The sequence below is a fragment of the Ovis canadensis genome, chromosome 1, assembly GCF_042477335.2.
Source record: "Ovis canadensis isolate MfBH-ARS-UI-01 breed Bighorn chromosome 1, ARS-UI_OviCan_v2, whole genome shotgun sequence".
Taxonomy (NCBI): domain Eukaryota; kingdom Metazoa; phylum Chordata; class Mammalia; order Artiodactyla; family Bovidae; genus Ovis; species Ovis canadensis.
In genome coordinates, this window is record NC_091245.1 from 52,805,999 (window position 1) to 52,826,797 (window position 20,799).

At 37.7% G+C, this 20,799-nt stretch overlaps 1 protein-coding gene across 2 annotated transcripts in view; it reads left to right on the forward strand.

Annotated features, from left to right (window-relative positions):
* Window positions 1-20,799, forward strand: part of LOC138442768 (medium-chain specific acyl-CoA dehydrogenase, mitochondrial-like) — an 88,360-nt gene that overhangs the window by 43,408 nt on the left and 24,153 nt on the right. For both annotated transcript variants that reach the window (XM_069594817.1, XM_069594824.2), the window contains exons 3-7: window positions 7,721-7,818; window positions 7,931-8,000; window positions 9,111-9,211; window positions 9,992-10,072; window positions 19,776-19,906. In XM_069594817.1, the coding sequence (XP_069450918.1) occupies window positions 7,721-7,818; window positions 7,931-8,000; window positions 9,111-9,211; window positions 9,992-10,072; window positions 19,776-19,906 (481 nt within the window). The remainder of the gene's footprint in view (window positions 1-7,720; window positions 7,819-7,930; window positions 8,001-9,110; window positions 9,212-9,991; window positions 10,073-19,775; window positions 19,907-20,799) is intronic.

Genomic DNA, 20,799 nt, shown 5'->3' on the forward strand with positions numbered 1-20,799 from the left:
AATAAAGGCCAATCCTCATCAGAATGATCTTGAGTTACTTCCTCTTCCAAATCTTCCTCATCTGAAAACTGGTCTTTTTTCTCATCTCTATCTTTTACCTTTTCCTGGGCAGTCATTGCAGCTAACATTTCATTCAACTGCCGATAGCTAGGTATAGCCTCCTTTTCCTCACTCTCCTCTTCGAAAGATACCTTTTTCTCTGCACTTTCCTCTTTAAGATGTACTTTTTCAGATTCAGGGGCAGGGTCTAGAGCATCCCTAATTATATTCCATAAGGAAAAGGTGTCAGTAGGCACATTTTCTGAGCCATGTTCAGCATGGTAAATTTTTAATTGTTTCCCTACACTCTCCCAAGTATCTAAGTTAACAGTGCCCTCTTCTGGAAACCAAGGACACTGTTCTTGTACAAATGAAAAAAATGAATGATATTGGATTTCTTAACTTTAATTCCTCATTTAGTTAGCAACTGCAAGATTACTCCTATAAAAAGCTGTCTTTCTTTTGATTCACTGTTACCCATGTCAGAAAATTAAGTCTTATAGAAAAGTCTGCCTTGACAAAAAGGTTTTACCTTAGCCAAGGGGGGTTTTTAACCCGAAGAAAGGAGGTTTCTTTCAACCTCTAGAAAACCAGGTTTCTCTTAAACCCTTCAACACTTCCCACTCCTACTCACCCTGTCTATCCTACAGGGGGGTCTGCAGCACCCTGAGTGGGGTACTAGCCATCCCAAACACTCAACACTGGGGGAGCAACCGAAAGTACTCCAGGGGGAGTGATTAAATCACTCCGGGGGGAGCAACAGAGAGTGCTCCAGGGGGAGCTTTTGCTCAGAAGAACCTACCTTCGAAGAGCCTGTTCAGGCGCCACTTGCCAGGGCCCAGCCCTGGTGGATCCAGGGAATTCGAAGTGGGGATGGCGTTGGCGAGGAAAAATTATTTATTTATTAATGTAAGATTAGATTAGGAAGAAATAGTGTAGTAGGAAAATTAAGTGGAGAAACAAGGCTGAATAACTTGGCTTACAGGGAAGGCCAATAAAGTTCCAGACAAGGAGCTTGCACCATCTACGTTGGGCTACCAGTGCCCACTTGAATATAGAAGGGTGCCCTGCCTTAGGCTCTCTTTCACGTGGGTCTTAAAAGCCAGGACAAGTAAGTAGACTTGGTGAGCCACCCCGCTCCAGATGGGAATTCAGCCTGAAATTAGAGTAAAGAGGAGAGGGAGGGACAGGGAGAAAAAGAGAGAGAGACACGAGGGGAGCCAGATTCCCAAGAAACTAGGCCGAGAGACTAGTCTGAGAAACTGGTCCATGCTTTGTTGTTCAGAAGGCTTTTTATACTTTTGATAATACATGGAGATCAATGGGTAACACAAAGTTATGCAGCGTTAGCAGTCCAGACTTTTATCAAAACCAGGCTTTTCTCTCTGCATACCTAATTGTATACACAAGTCTTAGGTGATTTACATCATCTTCTGGCCAAAAAGGGCCAATTAACATTTTACAGCCTTTTTTCTGATAAGGGTTTGTTAACTAGAAGACTTACTTGTGTTGATCTTCCCAAAGTCCGGTGCCACTCTCAGAAAGCACTAAAGAAAGTTACATTCTTACATAGCAAAGATACAGCAATTTATAACAAGTAAAGGGAGTACAGTGATTTATAACAAAAGAAAAGTAATTAACTCAAAAGTCTGGTGTTGCTAACATCAAAACTATTATATATCTTTTTCTACATCCCGATTACATGGATTAACATCCTCCCAGGTGCCTAAAAGATAAAGAATATGGAGGCCTGGCGGCAATCATTGAGTCAGCAGTGAAAACCCATCACCAATATAATTTTTAGCTCTTTAGAAAAGGCTCTATATCGTTAAGATGCTTTAAGCTTTGTGCCTCTCTTGGTTGGGGGGCTGTAAGCAACTCACAAGCTGTAAGAGGTCCTGGGGAACCTGTTAGGCAAGCTAGAGAGTTATCAGAGGGGGTTTAAGCTGAAACATCCCTTTCAAATGCAGAAGACTAAAGCCCTGATTAGATTTTTCCCAGAGAATATCGGAAGAGTGGAAAAGCAGGCAGATTCTTATTATGGGGGGAGTAGATGCTCCGGAAATTCCAGGGGGGAAACCTGAGGTCTGATTAGCCTTGCCATCAGGGCTCTGCCGCATGACCTTGTCACAGGTGGAATTCCTCATGCTGGCTCCCAGCATCCTCCTGCCCCTAATCCCTCCCAGGATTGGGGTCTTTTCCAGTGAGTCAACTCTTCACATGAGGTGGCCAAAGTATCGGAGTTTCAGCTTCAGCATCAGTCCTTCCAATGAACATCCAGGACTGATCTCCTTTAGGATAGACTGGTTGGATCTCCTTGCAGTGAAAGGGACTCTCGAGTCTTCTCCAACACCACAGTTCAAAAGCATCAATTCTTCGGCACTCAGCTTTCTTCACAGTCCAACTCTCACATCCATACATGATCACTGGAAAAACCATAGCCTTGACTAGACATACCTTTATTGGCAAAGTAGTATCTCTGCTTTTCAATATGCTGTCTAGGTTGGTTATAACCTTCCTTCCAAGGAGTAAGCGTCTTTTAATTTCATGGCTGCAATCACCATCTGCAGTAATTTTGGAGGCACCCAAATTAAGTCTGACACTGTTTCCCCATCTATCTGCCATGAAGTGATGGGGCCAGATGCCATGATCTTCGTTTTCTGAATGTTGAGCTTTAGGCCTTTTTCCGTCTCTTTCACTTTCATCAAGAGGCTTTTTAGTTCCTCTTTACATTCTGCCATAAGGGTGGTGTCATCTGCATATTTGAGGTTATTGATATTTCTCTCAGCAGTCTTCATTCCAGTTTGTGCTTCTTCCAACCCAGCGTTTGCCCAGCGTTTCTCATGATGTACTCTGCATATAAGTTAAATAAGCAGGGTGACAATATACACCCTTGATGTACTCCTTTTCCTATTTAGAACCAGTCTGTTGTTCCATGTCCAGTTCTAACTGTTGCTTCTTGACCTGTATATAGGTTTCTCAAGAGGCAGGTAGGGGGTCTGGTATTCCTATCTCTTTCAGAAATTTCCAGTTTATTGTGATCCACAGAGTCAAAGGCTTTGGCATAGTCAGTAAAGCAGAAATAGATGCTTTTCTGGAACTCTCTTGCATTTTCCATGATCCAGCTGATGTTGGTAATTTGATCTCTGGTTCCTCTGCCTTTTCTAAAACCATCTTGAACATCTGGAAATTCATGGTTCACGTACTGCTGAAGCCTGGTTTGGAGAATTTTGAGCATTACTAGTGTGTGAGATGAGTGCAATTGTGCGGTAGTTTGAGCATTCTTTGGCATTGCCTTTCTTTGGGGTTGGAATGAAAAGTGACTTTTCCAGTCCTGTGGCCACTGCTGAGTTTTGCAAACTTGCTGGCATATTGAGTGCAGCACTTTCACAGCATCATCTTTCAGGATTTGAAACAGCTCCACTGGAATTCCATCACCTCCACTAGCTTTGTTCCTAGTGATGCTTTCTAAGGCCCACTTGACTTCACATTCCAAGATGTCTGGCTCTAGATTAGTGATCACATCATCATGATTATCTGGGTCCTGAAGATCTTTTTCGTACAGTTCTTCTGTGTATTCTTGCCACCTCTTCTTAATATCTTTCTTCATAAATAACAAATTGACTGTTTCATGTGAATAGTCTTCAACTTAGAAAAGCATGCAACAAATATTTCTTAAACATTATTAGATACACATTGCTAGGTTCTACTAATAAGCCAGAGTCTAGTTTGGCCATCATATATGGAACAGCAGTTTGTTGCTAAATGTGGTTCTTAGTCTTGGGATTGGGGAGCCATGTGGTGTTGGGGGAAAACAGAATAACATTTGCCTTCCCCTTTTCTTTCGAAAATGAAGACCAGGCAAAGAATATGAAATAATAACACTTTTTTCCAGTATCCTTTGCCCCCTAGAGTGCTTTTTGCTTCAGAAGTATTACTGTTTCTCTAGTTTAAAAACCCATTTTCTCAATTCACCTGGTTTCAGAAAAAAGTTAAAAGGCAGCTGAGATAATGAAGTCATACCCTGAAAGAAATAACAAACTCAAAACTCCCTAGGGTTAACATTTTCAGTTTTTATTTTTTAAGATTGTCAGCATCCATATAAAGTTTTTTCAACAGATTTAAGTGAAAATTTCACGTCAGTGTGAGGATAGCAGTTTGGGACACTGTATCTTCTTATTTTTTTATTGAGATATTAACATAGGTTTGGTATCATTGCTATTTAGTTTCAGTTTGTCACATACAGATTCATACCCAGTAGTAAGAGACTAGTAGTAGAAATCTGTGGCGATTTGGTGAGTGACAGAGGATGAGATAGATATAAGTGTTTCAGAGGGAGATTGTGGAGATCAAGTAAAGGAATAGTGATAACACCTGTGACCAGTTGCACCTATCTGTAAGACAAGGTTTATTTGAAGATTAAATTATATGACATAGGTGAAATCCTAGCATATAGTGATGGGATCAAAGTATGTTCTCAAACAATACATAATAGATCCTAGCCTTCCCTACCCCTTTACCACTCATAATCTTGATATGTTGTTGTTGTGCAGTCGCTAAGTTGTGTCTGACTGTTTTTGACCCTATGGACTGCAGGACGCCAGGCTTCCCTGTCCTTCACTGGCTCCCAGAGTTTGCTCAAATTCCTGTGCATTGAGTTGGTAATGCTACCTAACCATTTCATCCTCTGCTGTACTCTTCTTTTGCCTTCAATCTCTCCCAGCATCCAGGTCTTTCCCAATGAATCAGCTCTTTGCATCAAGTGGCCAAAGTACTGAATCTTCAGCATCAGTCCGTCCATGAGCATTCAGGGCTGATTTCCTTTAGGACCGACTGGCTTGATCTCCTTGCTCTCCAAGGGACTGTTCAAGAATTTTCTCCAGCATGATTCAAAAGCACCAATTCCCCATCACTCAGCCTTCTGTATGGTCCAACTCTCACATCCGTACATGACTACTGGAAAAACCATAGCTTTGACTAGATGGACCTTTGTTGGGCAAAGTAGTGTCTTTGCTTTTTAATATGCTGCCTAGGTTTGTCATAGCTTTCCTTCCCAAGGAGCAGAAAGAAAGAAAGTGAAGTCACTCAGTACTGTCTTTGCAACCCCATAGACTGTAGCCTGCCAGGCTCCTCCACCCATGGGATTTTCCAGGCAAGAGTACTGGAGTGGGTTGCCATTTCTTTCTCCAGAGGATCTTCCTGACCCAGGGATCAAACCTGGGTCTCCCACATTGTAGGCAGATGCTTTACCATCTGAGCCACCAGGGAAGCCTTGCTCCAAGGAGCAAGCATCTTTTAATTTCATGGCTATAGTCACCGTCAGCAGTGGAATCCAAGGGGGAAAAAAAAAATCTCTTACTGCTTCTACTTTTCCCCCTTCTATTTGCCACTAAGTGATGGGACTGGATGCCATGATCTTCATTTTTTGAATGCTGAATTTTAAACTAGCTTTTTCACTGTCCTCTTTCACCCTCATCAAGAGACTGTTTAGTTCCTCTTCACTTTCTACCATTAGAGTGGTATCATTTGCATATCTGTGGTTGTTGCATATCCGGTGATCTTGATTACAATTTAGGATTCATCCAGCCAGTATTTCAGTCCAGTATTCCACATGATGTACCCTGCATATAAGTGAAATAAACACAGTGACAATATATAGCCTTGATATACTCCTTTCTCAATTTGGAACCAGCTCATTCTTCCATGTTAGGTATTAATTATTGCTTCTTGACCTGCATACAGGTTTCTCAGGAGACAGGTAAGGTAGTTTGCTATTCCTATCTCTTTAAGAATTTTCCACAGTGTGTTGTGATCTACACAGTCAAAGATGTTTGTGTAGTCAATGAAGCAGAAGTCGATATTTTTTGGTATTCCCTTGCTTTCTCTATGATCCAACAAATGTTGGCACTTTGATCTCTGGTTCCTCTGCTTTTTCTAAATCCAGCTTGAATATCTGGAAGTTCTCAGTTCATGTACTGCTGAAGCCTAGCTTGAAGGATTTTGAGCATAACCTTACTAGGATGCAGAATGAATGCAATTGTACAGTAGTTTGAACATTGCCCTTCTTTGGGATTGGAATGAAAACTGACCTTTTCCAGTCCTGTGGCCACTGCTGAATTTTCCAAATGTTGTTGACATATTGAGTGCAGCACTTTAACAGCATCAGTTTTTAGAATTTGAAATAGCTCAGCTGGAATTCCATCACCTCAACTAGCTTTGTTGGTGGTAATGCTCCCTAAGGCCTGCTTGACTTCACACTCCAGGATATCTGACTCTAGGTGAGTGACCACCCCATTGTGGTTATGTGGGTCATTAAGACCTTTCTGGTATAGTTCTTCTGTGTATTCTTACCACCTCTTCTGCTTCTGTTAGGTCTTTACCATTTTTGTCCTTTATCATGCTCATCCTTGCATGAAATGTTCCCTTGATATATATCCAGTTTTCTTGAAGAGATCTCTAGTCTTTCCTATTTTATTGTTTTTCTCTACTTTTCATTGTTCAGTTAAGAAGGCTTTCTTTTCTCTTCTTGATATTCTCTGGAACTCTGGATTTTATCTGTAAAATGAGAGATTTGATTTTAGGCTATTGAATATCAAATTTCTAATGTCTTTTATATTTCATTTCACACATCCCTATACAAATTATTGCTATAGTCCTAAACATTCTTATTTTTCATTCTTACCTTTCTGTCTTTTCTTTCATTCTTCTTGCCCAAAACATCATATATCGCTCTTAAATTTTACCTATCCTTTAATGTTGGATGCAACTATAATAAAACTGCATGTTAGTGCAGAATTGAAAAAAATCAGTAGTAATTGGCTTCTGTGCTTAGTCCAGCCACCCTATTTCTTTCATTAATTTAAGAATCCTTCCCACCACTTTTGTCAGTTGCTTTGGGCTCCTTTGTAAACTTAAGTTATCTGAGTTTAAAGGAGGAGTAAAATTGAAGTTATGGTATTCTTATGATATTTTGTACAAGTTTAATTGGTGTATGGTCACTTGTCATGTCTTACCTCCCTAATAGATTGATTCTTGAGGTCAGGATATGTCTTGCATATTAGTTTCATTTCAGTATTAGTAAACATATGATGATTCTGCTTCAGAGTTAAGAATAAGAAAAATTGTTTTTACTTTAATACTGGGAAGAGAAAAACTTGTTTGTATCTGTTACTCATTTGTAAAAGCGAGAAATCTTACCTACCTTTTTGGCATTAATATTGACATAGATTTAATTATATGGTACAGTGAAATCTTGAGTAGTCTGAAAGCACATTGCACTGTAACTTTCTGGCTATCAAAGGTGAAATTCTCCATTATAATTATAAATATCTACATACTGACTCAGAGAAGGCAATGGCACCCTACTCCTATATTCTTGCCTGGAAAATCCCATGGATGGAGGAACCTGGTAGGCTGCAGTCCATGGGGGCGCTAAGGGTCAGACATGACTGAGTGACTTCACTTTCACTTTGCACTTTCATGCTTTGAAGAAGGAAGTGGCAACCCACTCCAGTGTTCTTGCCTGGAGAATCCTAGGGACGGCGGAGCCTGGTGGGCTGCCGTCTATGGGGTTGCACAGAGTCAGACACGACTGAAGCACCTTAGCAGCAGCAGCACATACTGACTTCATTTTCTCAACTCATTGTTCTATTTAAATATTTTAAAAATAACTTTCCCTTAGAATTCACTGAACAACAGAAAGAATTTCAAGCCACTGCTCGTAAATTTGCCAGGGAGGAAATAATTCCAGTTGCTGCAGAATATGATAAAACCGGCAAGGTAGGTATATGCACTTTTAGGAGTGAAAGTCTTTGACAAATTTTACAAGATTTTAAATATAAGTAGATTTTAAATATAACTTTTTTCTCTATTATTATTATATTTCTTTCAGTACCCTGTCCCATTAATTAAAAGAGCCTGGGAGCTTGGTTTAATGAATACACGCATTCCAGAAAGTTGTGGTAAGCTTTCTTTACATTTTTAATCCTAGCATGCATATGAACAAGAAAACTCTAAAACTCTGTTCAGTCATTCTTTCAAATATTTGTCACCATTAAATGGTTTTGTACCTATGTGCCCCTGTATAGTGGAGAAGGCAATGGCACCCCACTCCAGTACTCTTGCGTGGAAAATCCCTTGGACAGAGGAGCCAGATAGGCTGCAGTCCATGGGGTTGCGAAGAGTCGGACACGACTGAGCAACTTCACTTTCACTTTTCACTTTCATGCATTGGAGAAGGAAATGGCAACCCACTCCAGTGTTCTTGCCTGGAGAATCCCAGGGACGGCGGAGCCTGGTGGACTGCGTCTGTGGGGTCGCACAGAGTCAGACACCATTGAAGCGACTTACCAGCAGCAGCCCCTGTATAGACTTCAATGTTTGCCAGCTTTTAGAAGCCTTGTACTCAACAATCAGAGGCATTCTTCCTTCTTTATAACTGGTTCCAAAGTGGGGTTTCCTTGATAGCTCAGATGGTAAAGAATCTGCCTGCAATGCTGGAGACTGAAGTTCAATCCCTGGGTCAGGAACATCCCTGGAGAAGGAAATGCAACCCACTCAATTATTCTTGCCTGGAGAATGCCATGGACAGAGGAGCCTGGCAGGCTAAAAATCCCAGTCGACCTAGTGATTAAATCACAATGTTAACTTAATCCTTGTTAATTCCCTGTCTAGGTTGGTTGAGTTGTTGCTTTTAAATTCTACTTTCAATTCTACATTTAATTGAGACTTCCTTTCACTCCTTTCCTCAAAGGGTCAAACTTTTAGCAAAGTTGAATCAAATTTTTACAAAATCAAGGTGAAGCAGGAAGACAGGTCCACATTACAAATAGTAAGAGAGCTTTTTGAAATTTTAAAACTAATTTTAGCTTTATATAGCAAAGTATACTTTGTTACTGTACTGGCCCAAAATCTTTTAATTTATTGTGTTATAGATATTGTATTTGTAAATTTGCTTTTAAGATTAAGTTAACCTAATTGTTATATTGCAAGTCATTTAAATAATTTGCCTTTATTTCTGTTGAGATATGCTATGTATTACAGTGGGCTCTTAAAACATTTTGATATCGTAGGAGGTCTTGGACTTGGAAGTTTTGATAGCTGTTTAATTAGTGAAGAATTGGCTTATGGATGTACAGGGGTTCAGACTGCTATTGAAGCAAATTCTCTAGGGGTAAGTTATTTAGAAAATTAATTGGCTAACTGAGCTGTGGTTAATGAAAAAATCCTGCTAGGTTAGGTTAGTTGGCAGAACACAGTTTTCTTCTAAAAAAACAAACGAACAAACAAACCCACAAGGTTCTGCGGTGAAGCCTGGATTTTTACTTCATGAGTTGATTGTTCTGACCCTGTTGTGTTTAGTACTGAGAGTCCTGCCTGTCCTTGTGGGGAAACTGTACACTTGGCTGTGGCTTCAGTGGCAATTCTTAGATAAGGTCATTCAGGAGAAGGATAGGGATGACTTGCTGCCACTGCTGGGAATGCTGAAGTTTAGTGAATAAGTCTTAGGAGACCTGATCATATGTACCATGTCATTTATTATAAATTTAATTATTTATCTGTGCATTTTACTACAGTAGATGTTTACATGTTACATTACGAACAAGTCCTATATAACTTAGTTGTATGTGCATACTTGGATTAACAGATTTATATCCTTGTGGTGTTAGCTCTCTGACTTAGAGGCAGAATAAAGGCCATTTCTTTGGGCTTACACTTGGGGAAAAATAGTTGTCTTGTTTTGAATTATAGTGTTATATTTGAATTTACTAGGATTTCCCTGGAAGTCCAGTGGTTTCAACTCTGAGTTTTCACTGCTCCGAGGGCCTTTAGTCACTGGTTGGGAAACTAAAACCCCACAAGCTGTGCAGCGAGGCCAGAAATAAAGAAAGAATTGACATACCTAATTTTAAAATATCTTGCTTTTTTAATGTCACTTCCCTTTGGTTGACAGCAAATGCCTGTTATTATTGCTGGAAATGATCAACAACAAAAGAAATATTTGGGGAGAATGACTGAGGAGCCATTAATGTGTGTGAGTATATGCAGCAGCTACTTTATTTCACATTTAAGAAAGGAATAAAAATAGAAGAAGAAAGGAATAAGCGTGCTCTTTTTCCTTTTCAGTCTGTATATATACATTGGGCTATGTAACATGTTAAGACAAAAGCAACATATTTAGGTACAGTAGTGTTTCTGGGATGCCAAAAAGTTTCATAAAATTATTCTCTTGCCTGTTTCCAGAAAAAAGAAACCTACTTATGATGTTTCTAGGATGCCAGAAAAGTATCATAAGAATCCTCTAACTTATTTCCAGGCAAGAAATATCTACTTAATGGAGCACTCTGGAGCTCTCGAACTGAGTAGTTGTGTGTCAGGAAGTTCAGATCGAATATATAATTCTAGGTGTTTGAACTAATAGTTTATTGAACTAATAAGAAATTAATATGACTGACAAGGTAACTGTTGAATGACTGAGTGACTTCAGGAGAAGAGTTATAGATTTTATTTAATTTTCTGAGATTTACTCTAATTTTTAAATTGGATTTTTTAAAAGATATTTTCATACATTTTACACACATGCATACTGAGTTTTTATTTTGAAAGTGACTTTACATAAGGATTTTTTCTTTCTTTTGGGTATTAGTGAAACAGATTTCAGTCTAGGGTCTGATTGTGATACTGAAACATAGTAAATGGTTATTAGTTTTGAGCTACTTGTGAGAATCAGTCTGAAAGAATAGAAAGTAACATTTGAAAATATTTTAAGTTTATTTCAGGGCCTAAATTTCAGGCAAACTAATAAAAGACATTTATATGTATTTCCTACTTAATTGTCAATTTGTTTCAACAAATGAAAGTTTCTTAGAAGGCTAAATTTCAATATTATCTAAGAATTGTGTGAAACATCCATGTTCTTTTCTTGTAATGTATAAAATGTTAGAAACAAGCTAAAAAATTGTAGCATAGAGAGATGGTTAGAAGAACTTAATGTACTGATAAGAGTATTTGTAATTATCTTATTAGTTATAAATAGGTATTTCTAAAATAGTAAAGTCTTATAAAAGCAGTTTAAATATTTTAAACATTCCTTTGACAGTTTTGTTTGTTATTCATATCTTTAATATATGTAAAAATATACTCATTCTAGTCACTAAAATATTGCGATCTCTGAATTAATAATGGTTTGCTGTACATTTTCCCCCTTCTAGCTCATAATATATACTCAAATATGTATCTAGTGCAATTGATATACTCAAATATAAAGCCAAGGGTGAACATGAAAATAATCAATAGGTATATTAATTCAAAGTATTGCTTAATTTATACTGTTTCAGTTAATGCCCAATAATGTTTATAAAATTATAGTATTATTGTTTTTTAAAACTTTCTAGAAATTAATATTTAAAATTTTTCCTGATTATGAAAATCGTATAGAAGATTTAGAAAGATATGAAGAACAAAAATGTCTGTAATCCCTCAGATATGAAGTTAACTGGTATAACTGTCTTACTGTATTACTGTATATTCTATTTGATTTTTTAATACATACAGATGTATTTTTCACGGTTATGGTCATATGTGCAGTTTTATATCCTTTTTAATATAATAAGCACTTTTATGCTCTACTTTTTAAATACTGTGATATTTTTTACTACATAATATACTATCTAATTGATATACTATAAATTATTTCACTAGTCCATATTATTGAATATTTAAATTCCTTAGATTGTTGCTTTTAAAAATAATGTCATGGTAAAAATTTATACAGAAAAAGATAAGTCTTTGGGCTTAACTTTACAGGGTTAGTACATATTTGTAAGACTTAATCTCTTGCCAGATCGTGTGATCAGTTATACTCTTTTTGAGGATATGAGAACAGAAATAAATAAGGGTAACACTATAATTATTTTTTTATTGGAGTATAATTTCTTTACAGTGTTTATAGTTTCTGCTGTATAATGAAGTGTATCAGCTATATGTACTCAACACATATATCCCCTCCTCTTAGACCTTCCTCCTATTCCCTCCATCCCACCCCTCTAGGTTATCACAGAGCAAGGAGCTGTATAATTATTTTTCAATACCACTTAGTACAGAAAAGTTTTCCAAAAATCAAACTAACTGCATTATTGTGTGTATATATATATATATATATATATATATAAATAATAAGAAACCTATTTCTTTTTTAAAAATTGGGTGAAATTTTTTAAACAGCATATACCTAAAATATATACAATATTAGATGGCTAGAAACAAGTATTAGACTGTTAGAACAAGCTTGTCATAGGCAAGACCTTCAGTAAACTTATTTGTCCAAACATGGTCTAAGAACTTTGAAGTGTCTGAAAAATCCTAACAGTGGTAAAGAAAACTCTTGTCATAAAAGCATGCATTTCCAGTGGAACTGGGAAGTATTAATAGCTGAAATGTAACTGAAACAATGCTAAAGTTGAGGTCCCAAGACCTATCTTCAAGCAATGTAGTAGCAGTAGGATCTTATATAGTTACTTAGCTTCAAAATCTCTTCTGAAAATAGGGCATATAACAGCTTAGAAGCATACAGTAAGATAAAGTACTTATGTTTTTATAAGAATATCTTCACATAGTGTCCCTTTTGCAATATAATAGAGAAATTTCTTTCATAGCTAATACCAGAGGAAACTTTGTTTCTCTTTAACTGCCATTCATTCATCCATCCATTCACTTAATATCTGAATTCCTTGCTATATGCCAGTTTACACTTACAGATAGAATTTTTTGTTTTGGTAAGTAGGAAGCATAGAGCCAGTTTTATAGTCCTCTGTTAGTAATTATCTGAACTTCAAAGCATGTGTTATAGTATATTATTCTTCTAGTTTACTTTTACTTCACTGTGATTTAAAAAAAAAAACAACATGTAATATGTAAACTACCTCCAGTCCCCTTAGAGTGTAAGACCAAACAAGTTAGTAATTTAATAGAGAACAATGCAAAATTCCTTAGTAAAATCTACAAAAATAAGGTGGTAGCATCATCACTAATAAGTTTATAATGTTATTCTCATTCTTCTAAATTTGTGAATACTGTGTACCAGGTGGACTTAGAATAAAACAGTGAATAAAACTGGGCTCCTGCTCACAACACTGGTAGACCCTCAGATCCTTACCCAAATTGTATTATTATATTTGTATTATTGTATCATAGGATTTATACAATTATGCAAAATAAATTATTCATAAATAAATAGTTATGAATAAAAGAATATTATTGTAATATATTCTCCTACTATTGAAGAATATTAATATCCTTAAGAATACTAAATTAATATCTTTTAAGACAATTAATCTTTTAATATTTATAATAATAAGAATACTACTTTAATATATTTATATAAAAATAAATACTAATTTTCTTGAATTACAGTGTGGTAATGAAGACATTTTCTTGGTAAAACTCTATTAGTCTTCGCCCTGCTTCATTCTGCATTTCAAGGCCAAATCTGCCTGTTATTCCAGGTGTTTCTTGACTTCCTACTTTTGCATTCCAGTCCCCTGTAATGAAAAGGACATCGTTTTTGGGTGTTAGTTCTAAAAGGTCTTGTAGGTCTTCATAGAACCGTTCAAATTCAGCTTCTTCAGCGTTACTGGTTGGGGCATAGACTTGGATAACTGTGACATTGAATGGTTTGCCTTGGAAACAAACAGAGATCATTCTGTCGTTTTTGAGACTGTATCCAAGTTCTGCATTTCGGACTCTTTTGTTGACCATGATGTCTATTCCGTTTCTTCTGAGGGATTCCTGCCTGCAGTAGTAGATATAATGGTCATCTGAGTTAAATTCACCCATTCCAGTCCATTTTAGTTCGCTGATTCCTAGAATGTCGACGTCACCCTTGCCATCTGTTGTTTGACCACTTCCAATTTGCCTTGATTCATGGACTGACATTGCAGGTTCCTATGCAATATTGCCCTTTACAGCATAGGACCTTGCTTCTATCACCAGTCACATCCACAACTAGGTATTGTTTTTGCTTTGGTTCCAAACACCCTCTTCCAACAACACAAGAGAAGACTCTACACATGGACGTCACCAGATGGTCAACACTGAAATCAGATTGATTATATTCTTTGCAGCCAAAGATGGAGAACCTCTATACAGTCAACAAAAACAAGACCAGGAGCTGACTGTGGCTCAGATTTTGAACTCCTTATTACCAAATTCAGACTTAAGTTGAAGAAAGTAGGGAAAAGCACTAGACCATTCAGGTATGACATAAATCAAATCCCTTATGATTATACAGTGGAAGTGAGAAATAGATTTAAGGGCCTGGATCTGATAGATAGAGTGCCTGATGAACGATGGATGGAGGTTCATGACATTGTACAGGAGACAGGGATCAAGACCATCCCCATGGAAAAGAAATGCAAAACAGCAAAATGGCTGTCTGGGGAGGCCTTACAAATAGCTGTGAAAAGAAGAGAAGTGAAAAACAAAGGAGAAAAGGAAAGATATAAGCATCTGAATGCAGAGTTCCAAAGAATAGCCAGAAGAGTTAAGAAAGCCTTCTTCAGCAATCAATGCAAAGAAATAGAGGAAAATAACAGAATGGGAAAGACTAGAGATCTCTTCAAGAAAATTAGAGATACCAAGGGACCATTTCATGCAAAGATGGGCTCTATAAAGGACAGAAATGGTCTGGACCTAACAGAAGCAGAAAATATTAAGAACAGGTAGCAAGAATACACAGAAGAATTGTACAAAAAAGATCTTCACAACCCATATAATCACGATGGTGTGATCACTCATCTAGAACCAGACATCTTGGAATGTGAAGTCAAGTGGGCCTTAGAAAGCATCACTAGGAACAAAGCAAGTGGAGGTGATGGAATTCCAGTTGAGCTATTTCAAATCCTGAAAGATGATGCTGTGAAAGTGCTGCACTCAATATGCCAGCAAGTTTGGAAAACTCAGCAGTGGCCGCAGGACTGGAAAAGGTCACTGTTCATTCCAATCCCAAAGAAAGGCAATTCTCAAACTACTGCACAATTGCACTCATCTCACATGCTAGTAAAGTAATGCTCAAAACTCTCCAAGCCAGGCTTCAGCAATACGTGAACCATGAACTTCCTGATGTTCAAGCTGGTTTTAGAAAAGGCAGAGGAACCAGAGATCAAATTGCCAACATCCACTGGATCATGGAAAAAGCAAGAGAGTTCTAGAAAAACATCTATTTAAGCTTTATTGACTATGCCAAAGCCTTTGACTGTGTAGATCGCAATAAACTGTGGAGAATTCTGAAAGAGATGGGAATACCTACCAGACCACCTAACCTGCCTCTTGAGAAATCTGTATGCAGGTCAGGAAGCAACAGATAGAACTGGACATGGAACAACAGACTGGTTCCAAATAGGAAAAGGAGTACGTCAAGGCTGTATATTGTCACCCTGCTTATTTCACTTCTATGCAGAGTACATCATGAGAAATGCTGGACTGGAAGAAACACAAGCTGGAATCAAGATTGCAGGGAGAAATATCAATCACCTCAGATATGCAGATGACACCACCCTTATGGCAGAAAGTGAAAAGGAGCTAAAAAGCCTCTTGATGAAAGTGAAAGAGGAGAGGGAAAAAGTTGGCTTAAAGCTCAACATTCAGAAAACGAAGATCATGGCATCTGGTCCCATCACTTCATGAAAAATAGATGGGGAAACAATGGAAACAGTGTCAGACTTTATCTTTTTGGTCTCCTAAATCACTGCAGATGGTGACTGCAGCCATGACATTAAAAGACTCTTACTCCTTGGAAGAAAAGTTATGACCACCCTAGATAGCATATTCAAAAGCAGAGGCAATACTTGCGAACTAAGGTCCGTCTGGTCGAGGCTATGGTTTTTCCTGTGGTCACGTATGGATGTGAGAGTTGGACTGTGAAGAAAGCTGAGCACCAGAGAATTGATGCTTTTGAACTGTGGTGTTGGAGAAGACTCTTGAGAGTCCCTTGGACTGCAAGGAGATCCAACCAGTCCATTCTGAAGGAGATCAGCCCTGGGATTTCCTTGGAAGAATGATGCTAAAGCTGAAACTCCAGTACTTTGGCCACCTCATGTGAAGACTTGACTCATTGGCAAAGACTCTGATGCTGGGAGGGATTGTGGGCAGGAGGAGAAGGGGACGACAGAGGATGAGATGGCTGGATGGCATCACTGACTCGATGGACGTGAGTCTGGGTGAATTCTGGGATTTGGTGATGGACAGGGAGGCCTGGCGTGCTGCGATTCATGGTTTCGCAAAGAGTCAGACATGACTGAGCAACTGAGCTGAATGAAGACAAGTTGCAATGGAAGCAATAGTAGCTTCTGCCGAAAAAAATATAAAATTTCTCCTTGGCAATCAAATAAGACAAAAACCATCCATTTTGTATAGAAACACAAACCCATACACTTCATAAGCTCTTTAAAAACTATACATTATAAACCAGAGAAATGTCTAATAGCACATTTTAAGGAAAAAATTTCCAAAGTTATCAATACTTAAAATTTTCGTATTTTAAAGTGTTATTTTTTCTGAACAATTCATTTGTGTAATACTTTTTTGTTGTTGTTATGATGCTGAAAACATCTTTGAATCTCCAAGTAGGAGAGTAATCTAGTTAACTTTATGTGTCATCTGAATTTGCTCTATCACATATCTGTGAAAAGACCATCTAGCTCATGTTTTCCTGTCTGGGAGTCACAGGCTCCTGAAGCAGCTGCATTTGGGAGTATCTCTGACCATTAGAACGCTTTTCTAGATTATGTGCTCCTGAGGAAAAGGATTGTGTCATTTCTTTTTATCATTTCACCACCTGATACCATAATAGGTGTTCAGTAAGTTTGAATAATTTCATAGTAGGTTTCGCCTATCAAGTCAAATTCTTTCCCTTGTTTATATAACCCTTCAGCTATTTCATTATGGCTGTCATGTGAATCTTATCTTTTCTAAGCTAATTAGAGCCAGTTTTCTCATCCTTTGTTCCAATAAAGTCCCATCACCTTTTTAAAGTTGACTCAAAATATCATAGAGTTACATATAGTACTCTAACATGGTATGATAAGTACAGAGTAGAATGGTTTCATCACTCTTATTTTAGATACCATGGTCAGTCACGTCTGACTTGTTGTGACCCCACAGATTATAGCCTCGGAGAAGGCAATGGCATCCCACTCCAGTACTCTTGCCTGGACAATCCCATGGATGGAGGAACCTGGTGGGCTGCAGTCCATGGGGTCGCTAAGAGTCGGACACGACTGAGCGACTTCACTTTCACTTTTCACTTTCATGCACTGGAGAAGGAAATGGCAACCCACTCCAGTTGTTCTTGCCTGGAGAATCCCAGGGACGGGGGAACCTGGTGGGCTGCCATCTATGGGGTCACACAGAGTCGGACACAATTGAAGCGGCTTAGCAGCAGCAGCAGCAGATTATAGCCTCCAGGCTCCTCTGTCCATGCGATTTTCCAAGCAAGAATACTGGAGTGAGTTGCCATTCCCTACTCCAGGGGATCTTCCCAACCCAGGGATTGAACCCACATCTTTAGCATCTCTTGCATTGGCCAGTGAATTCTTTACCACTAGTGCCACTTTTAGATAATCTAGACGAGAAGTAGTTCTGAAGAGTGGACAGAAAATTATTTTGTTTGAGATACATTTTGTTTAAGGTATTTATTACCCAGAAGAATGTCTAATAGATAAATCCATGTAAGAGGGTAAAGGTCAGGGGAGAGGTAAAGCCCGGAACTGGAGACTTAATAGGCTATTCAGTGAGTATACCAAACCTTAACACCAGTGGGGAGACTGGTTTGACAATTTAAGTCAAGAGTGTTTTATATAAATCAACAGTGCTAATGCTATGATCTGTATGATTTATGTTTAGATCTGACCTTTACCTTCCTACATGGACTTATCTCTTAGACATTATTTTTGGCTAGACTGAAATAATTGATAAAAAAAAATAATAAATTCATTGATGCCTTTGAATTGTGTTGCTAGAGAAGACTCTTAGGAGTCCTTTGGACTACAGGGAGATCAAACCAGTCAGTACTAAAGGAAATCAGCCTTGAATATACATTGGAAAGCCTGATGCTTAAGCTGGAGTTCCAATGCTTTGGCTTCCTGATTCTAAAAGCTGACTAACTGGAAAAGACCCAGATCCTGGGAAAGACTGAAAGAAAGGAGAAGGGAGTGATGGAGGATGAGATGGTTAGATATAGCATTACCTACTTAATGGACATCCAGTCCCATCACTTCATGGGAAATAGATGGGGAAACAGTGGAAACAGTGTCAGACTTTCTTTTTTGGGGCTCCGAAATCACTGCAGATGGTGACTGCAGCCATGAAATTAAAACACGCTTACTCCTTGAAAGAAAAGTTATGACCAACGTAGATAGCATATTCAAAAGCAGAGACATTACTTTGCCGACTAAGGTCCGTCTAGTCAAGGCTCTCGTTTTTCTAGTAGTCATGTATGGATGTGAGAGTTGGCGTATAAAGAAAGCTGAGTGCTGAAGAATTGATGCTTTTGAACTGTGGTGTTGGACAAGACTCTTGAGAGTCCCTTGGACTGCAAGGAGATCCAACCAGTCCATCCTAGAGGAGATCAGTCCTGAATATTCATTGGAAGGACTGATGCTGAAGCTGAAACTCCAATACTTTGGCCATTTGATACGAAGAGCTGACTTATTTGGAAAGACCCTGATGCTGGGAAAGATTGAAGGTAGGAGGAGAAGGCGACGACAGAGGAAGAGATGGTTGGATGGCATCACTGACTCATTGGACATGGGTTTGAGTAGATTCCAGGAGTTGGTGATGGGTGGTGAGGCCTGGTGTTTTGCAGTCCATGGGGTGGCAAAGAGTCAGACACAACTGAGTGACTGAACTGAACTGAACTTATCCCTTTATCCATTACTGTTTACATCTTGTCACACCTCTGTTGAAGAGCCTTAATAAGCTCCTGTTCTTTCTACCAGATAAAATTGTAACTTAGTGTAATAAAAGTGTTTTTTGTCATCTGTTCCCCTCCTTTCTTCCCAGATTAATTTTCTACCATTCCTTTATATGCTATAGAATCTGTATACATGTTATAGAATCTGATTATCCTTTAAGTATTCCTTTTCATTTTTTGAGACTTAATTTAAGCATCACCTCTGGAAACTTTCTGGACACCCTAAAACTAAACCTAGTTTTTTAAGCCCTTTATGTACGACTATAATAGTTAGATATGTCATTACAGTATAGTATTCTATAGTATTCATCTCTACTGTTATATTGTAAAAATTTTGAAGACAAGATATTTTAATCTCCTCTTTTATAATCTGGTAAATAGTAGATACTACTCAGTACATGTTTGAATGAATGATGTGAAATTGAATTTAACTTGGTTGAAGATACCTAACATTTTAATTTTTGACATAGATTATTGGTATTCTTCATAGTGAAGGACAGGGAAACCTAGTGTGCTGCAGTTCACGGGGTTGCAAAGAGTTGGACATGACTTAGCAACTGAACAATGATAATTCGTATCCTACATCTCATTTTAAATTACATATTAAATGTTTTTACACTTAAAGAGTTTGATTCTGTAAGAACATTTTATTTTTACATATTTTAAAATATTTAAAATTATTGACAAAAAATAAGATACATTTCTGGTTCTAAATGTTCATAATTTAATAATTAACATTTATTTATTTCCTTTTTTCCATATATTCAAGGCCTGTTGTGTAACAGAACCTGTAGCAGGCTCTGATGTAGCTGGTATAAAAACCAAAGCAGAAAAGAAAGGAGATGAGTATATTATTAATGGTCAGAAGATGTGGATAACCAGTGGAGGAAAAGCTTATTGGTATGTTGTTTAAAACATCTCTGTACATTGTTTCTTCATTACTGCATATTCAAAATCTCCCCCCTCTCCTTTCCTTTGTTATTAAGCCACCACAATTAAGATAAGTTTTATTCACGGAACTGGATGGTCCAAAAAAGATTATAAATAATTGAGTAATTTTTAAAAGTTCTAAGTCCTGAGCTATTTCTTCAAATTGTCTCAGAAGTTTAATTTGTAAAATAAAACAAAAACACCTGCTCTAGTTGAATCTAACTAGGAAAGCTAGAGCTCCATCTACTTGGCTCACTACACCTACTCTCCATTCTCTGCACCAGAACCTCCTTGGAGCCATTCCCCTAAGACTCTGAGGGAAAAAGGAAAGTCACTGGTATAGCACATTTCTCTAATTCTGAGCAATAAGCATTATCTTTTAGAGTGGACAGAATTTTATTTTAATAAAATCTAAAAGGCCCAAGTATGTAAGTTCAAAAATAGTGACATGAAGTTCAACAGAATGTCATAAAATCACTTGTATAAATTTAAAATGTTGAAGGGAAACATATTTGATAGCACTATTTGTGGAAAAAAAAAATGAAAAAAGGGTCAATAGGAATCAACCATCCAATATATCTGCCTTTAAGAAGTGAATGTAGTTTTTTGCTGAAGTATAGTGTGAAACAAACAGGAAAAAATGGCAGCAGTACTAGGAAACACTTTTTAAGACAGGCATTGACAAAATGGAATAAATTCAAAAGCAAGTAAATGTTCTTGATTAGGTTGAGGGCGGAAAACATGTCCTGTAAAGAATAAAGGAATTAGATTTGTATTGGAAGAATTAAAAAAAATTTTGAAATAATGTCTCATACAAAGAAGACTAGGTTCATACATTTGCTTCAGAAAGCCAGTTTAGAATA